Raw genomic sequence first — 4,668 nt, 5'->3', positions numbered from 1 at the left:
TTACCCATTGTCAGAAAAAAAAGTTACCCATTGTCTTTGTTGCGGGGGGAGACGAGGAGGAGAGAGAGGGAGCTTCTGCGTACTGTACAATAAACTTTTGAAGATACAACACTACCAAACGGACAGGCATATGCAGGCTTACCTCCACTTTGTTAAACCATTGTCAAATCTCCCCCCACCTCCCCGACGCCTCTCTAGTCTCTCCGCTCCCCCGATCGAGCCGAGTATAATAAGCTCTGCCACATCCGAACTCGCTGAACATTCCACCAGTACTGCCAGTACCAAGATCCAGCCACCGTCATTCTGCTGCTGGCAGACCTGGCAGGCAGCTCCCTCCGACAGATCTCCTGAGCCCCTGTCCCCGGCAATGGAGCTCTTCCAAGGTAAACATTTCAAGACAAGCACCACCGTGTTCATCTCCACTCTTTAAGTTACCTCCTCCGCTGATGCTGATCATGGCGTGCCATGGCTCCGCCGTGCGTGCGTAATTCAGCAGGAGAGGAGCCGGCACACGATTTCCTCTCGCTCCGCGCCGGAGGCTCGTCGCCGTTCCAGCGCAGGCTGCACTCCGCCCAGCAAGGTACCGCCGCATCTCTTAATTTGGCCTTCTTCAACCTGCAACAAGTGTCGGCCGGCCATTTGTGCCAGCTAGGATGCTTGTCGTTCCAGCCGGCGTGCTTCTTTCCCGTCTACGCTGTGCGTCTCTGTTGAGCCATGACGTTCCTTGCCTTTTTGTTTCTGTTTTTTACCTCTCCGATCTTTGCACGCTCACTTTGAAAACCAAGTCTCTCTTTTTTTGCGGGCAACTTTTAAAACCAGGCTGATGATCTTCTTCGCAAGATCTTCTTCACCTCTCTTGTGAATTTCTTTGCCATCTTCTATAAAATTATGGTACGCCTGCCTACCTAGGCGTACCCTCGAGAAAAAGCTTTGAAACCAAGCGCCGATCTTGGCGTCCAAAATAGAAATACAAGCTTCAAGCACCTTAAGAATTCAGATCACACGAGCATGTACGTGCATCAGATTGCTCATGAGGACATGGCATTGTCTTGCAGTACTGAAGCCCCATGAGCCAGCCAAGCAGCGCAACGGCGACGGCATGGAGGTTGCCGGAGACATGGCGGTCGTTACGGCGGCAGATTTGGAGGAGCATGTGCTGCCAGGTGGCGTTGGGACGTTCAGCATCAGGCAAGTGACTGACGCTCAGCTGAGGGAAGCATCGGTCGCTGCCTCCATGGTGGAGATGGCACACGCGGCAGGATCAAGTGCTACTGTTCGTGGTGCTCCGTCTACAATGTGGCAAGATTCCGGCATTGATAAGAGATCTAGAGGTAAGACAGTTGATACACCACGTACGGTTTTATTTTACGGTTTCAGACGCAGAATTTTGCTATGAATGTTCAGCGTCGAGAGCAGAGGGGAGGAGCAGTGGCAGCAGTGCCGATCAGGAGCCCAACAGCCCGAGGTCAAAGCATTCCGCTACGGAGCAGCGGCGGAGGACCAAGATAAATGACAGGCAAGCTAACTGAGATCAAACTTCCACCATTGTGCAGAATTCAGAGGGTTAGGACCAAGCAGTAGCACATTAGCCATGGGAAACAGTGAGAGCTCAGCATTCTATAAGCAAATCCAGAAAGGACATCTCATAAATCATATAAGCACACACACACACACACATGATGAGCAATTCGTTCTTAGAATGATCCCGACGTTCTAAGAAGCATCTATTTGTGATCTCTTTCAGGCTTGACGTGCTTCGGGAACTCCTGCCGAACTGCAATCAGAAAAGGGATAAAGCTTCTTTCCTTCTAGAGGTTCACACGACATCTTGTAAATTCGGCACGGCAGTCGTCAGGTTATACTTGCAAATTCTCACCTCCCGAACATTTTTATTGCAGGTTATCGAATACATAAGGCACTTGCAAGAGAGATGCCACAAATATGAGTCTGCTGTTCCAGACAAGAATCACGTGGATGCCAAATCAATGCCATGGGTATGGCCATTCTACCTTGTTTATAACAGAATTGCACAAGAACCACACTGACTTATTTATTAGAAGCAGAAACAGACAAGGTCACTTAAGTCTAAACTTACATTCTCAAACAACCTTTTCATTTTTGGCAGGACAAAGTGTACTACAGATCACGATGGATGAATGCACAGGTAATTCCTTATAGAAGTAATGAAAACGCAAATGGCGCAAAACAAGCAATGATATTTTAGTCATGACAAGTTCTTTGTTGAGGCGAACTCATCATACATCAAAGATAAGTACCTTCATTTGATATTTTATCATGATTCCACAGAACATCAGTCAAGTCCAAGGAGGAGGTTTATCAACTACTGGAGAAAACATGAACAAAGAACAGCACAGTTCCAAGAGCATTACAGCTGCACCTGCTCCTCTCTTCAGCACACAAAGTGTAAGAGAAACTAGCACGACCGCCAGTTCCTCCCACAATATAACAGGTATGGTAGTTTTTGTTTTTGTCAAGTTAGCTATGTGCTGGCTTTTGTATTCCATTACCTTTGGTAAGGAATTCCGATTGGAAGATCGTTTGTCCAAATTTAGCTATGTGCTTTTATGTTCCCATTCTGCACTGTGCAATTACCTTCAGTAGTCAGTTTTTTTTAATAAATGGTGTGAGCTAGGTTATCATGCCCGTTGTCTTTAAATGCAGAGAATGGTATGCCTAGCAATCAGCCACCGTGGCTGAGTATGTCAACCATGAACCAGAACTGTGATGCAAGCAACAGAACTCTAAGCAAACACGAGCCACCAAGTCATCACAGTAACAGTCAGAGTCTTTCTAGTGCTTACTCCCAAGGGTATGCTCCTAAACTAATTTTTCTTACACGACTACAATTAGATATGTTTGTAGTGTGACTAAACGAATACTGTTTCGATTTGTGACAGGTTGTTGTATAAACTGAAAGAAGCACTACAGAAGTCAGGAGTAGATCCATCTCAGGCTAACATATCTGTAGAGATCAATATGGACAGACGGGCACGGGCCAATGCTCATACAGATGACAATTCAAAGGTATATACCGATGTATAGATGTACCTAAATTTATCGATCAATCTGGAGAAGTTAAGCTTTAGAAAGTTTCTAAATTATGTTGTGACTTGCTCATAATTCTCAGACATAAGAAAACAATGACTCTTTTCGCCTCATTGCATAGGCTAACGAAGGCAAAGAACCTATCCACATAGCCAAGAGGCTCCGGTGCGACAGAAGCTAGATCTCTGTCCCAAACTAGACAGCCCATTCATCGCAAAGTTCAGACCAGGACTTTGCAGCAGCAAACTACAGCTGATGCAATTCTTTTATTTATATTGCAGCTACATTTTTTTACTAACCTAAAGCTTCATCAGTATACCAAGGAAGCGGTTTTGGGGAGGGTATTCAGAACTCTCCCTGATTTTTTTCATTGCTGATTCTGTAAATGCAGTTCAGATTCTACAATGTGTTTGTATTTCTCCCTCATTCAACTCATTCTTTGTATAGAATTTGTATCAAAAGATAGAATGTCAATTCAACTCATTTGATGATTCATTGCAATGACATTGTATCCATGATTCTATCCATTACATTGATAACCAAAACCTTAGACAGCCAGTGTATAATACTAAACTTGTGAATTACTATGATTCAAAAACATAACAAACCATGGATGGATCCAGCTTGTATCGTAAGATAGAATGTGGATTCAGCTCATTTGATCATTCATTGTAATGCCATTGTATCATGATTCTATCCGTTAAACTGATAACCAAAACCGTAGACATGCAGTGCACTACACTAATGTTGTGAATTACGGTTCAGAAACATAACAAATTCATCTGATCATTCATTGTAATGCCATTGTATGAACCATCCATTAGAATGATAAACAAAACCGTAGACAGCTAGTGTACTATACTAAACTTGTGAATAAACATAACAAACCATGGGGATGTGCTATATCAGATTCCATTTCACACTGAGACCGGAGCAAGGTCGGTCACATCACCTGTCGCTCGGCCGCATCGGCGACGATGGGCAGCCTGGGCACGATCCCGAGCAGGCACGCGCCGCTGCCGTACACGAGGCATACGAGCAGGAAGAGGAAGACCGTGTTCTCGGCGCTCATGAAGATGTCGAGCCCGATCCCGGCCCCCGAGGGCGCGAAGGACTGCGCGAGGAGGTCGGGCACGATGAGCAGGACGTCGAGCGCGACGGCCTGCATGGCGTTGAAGCGCACGAAGCGGGAGAAGGCCTGCTGGTTGCGGACGACGGCGAAGTAGAGCGTGACGAAGAGGAGGAAGGGCGTGAGGGGCGAGGAGTGGAAGAGGCGCGCGGCGGGCGCCAGCGGGCTGAGGATGGCGTTGAAGAACGGGTACTGCGCGACCACGAAGCGGCCGTGGTGCGCGCCGTCGAGGAACGGGTAGAGGTAGGCGACGGCGGCTACCAGGCGGTCGGCTGCCCCCACCGCGTCGCTGTTGTCGTTGTTGGCGCGCGGGGGTGCGGCGAGGAGGCGGGGGCGGGGGCGGGGGGTGAGGAGGGGGAGGCGGGTGGGGGGGCGGAGGAGGGACGGGGCGGCGCGGTGGAGCGGGCGCGGGGAGGAGAGGAGCAGGAGCGATACGGCGGAGGCCATGGCGGGCGGGCGGTGATTGGAGATTT

The 4,668-nt window shown here is 48.1% G+C and overlaps 2 protein-coding genes across 2 annotated transcripts; one reads left to right on the top strand and one right to left on the bottom strand.

The window, feature by feature from the left end:
- The first annotated feature begins 1,145 nt into the window (after positions 1-1,145).
- On the top strand, positions 1,146-3,315 carry LOC124688210 (transcription factor BIM2-like). The gene is made up of 9 exons (XM_047221920.1): positions 1,146-1,331; positions 1,405-1,516; positions 1,745-1,814; positions 1,899-1,994; positions 2,126-2,164; positions 2,308-2,470; positions 2,683-2,830; positions 2,919-3,045; positions 3,188-3,315. The coding sequence occupies exons 1-9, from the start codon at positions 1,235-1,237 to the stop codon at positions 3,245-3,247; spliced, it is 912 nt and encodes a 303-aa protein (XP_047077876.1). The 5' UTR covers positions 1,146-1,234; the 3' UTR covers positions 3,248-3,315.
- Positions 3,316-3,836: 521 nt separating this feature from the next.
- On the bottom strand, positions 3,837-4,668 carry LOC124688209 (protein TIC 20-v, chloroplastic-like). The gene has a single exon (XM_047221919.1). It carries the CDS (start codon positions 4,640-4,642, stop codon positions 4,010-4,012), a length of 633 nt encoding a protein of 210 aa, XP_047077875.1. The 5' UTR covers positions 4,643-4,668; the 3' UTR covers positions 3,837-4,009.

This window comes from Lolium rigidum, chromosome 2, assembly GCF_022539505.1.
Source record: "Lolium rigidum isolate FL_2022 chromosome 2, APGP_CSIRO_Lrig_0.1, whole genome shotgun sequence".
NCBI lineage: Eukaryota > Viridiplantae > Streptophyta > Magnoliopsida > Poales > Poaceae > Lolium > Lolium rigidum.
This window is presented reverse-complemented; position numbering and strand designations above follow the sequence as displayed.

Bases quoted from the DNA above. Each gene is read 5' to 3' on its own strand.
- LOC124688210 (XM_047221920.1), top strand. From the start codon at position 1,235: ATGGTGGAGATGGCACACGCGGCAGGATCAAGTGCTACTGTTCGTGGT. The intron at 1,517-1,744 runs GCAAGCTAACTG...GATCTCTTTCAG, and splicing joins AGGACCAAGATAAATGACAG to GCTTGACGTGCTTCGGGAAC. The intron at 1,815-1,898 runs GTTCACACGACA...TTTTTATTGCAG, and splicing joins AAGCTTCTTTCCTTCTAGAG to GTTATCGAATACATAAGGCA.
- LOC124688209 (XM_047221919.1), bottom strand. From the start codon at position 4,642: ATGGCCTCCGCCGTATCGCTCCTGCTCCTCTCCTCCCCGCGCCCGCTC.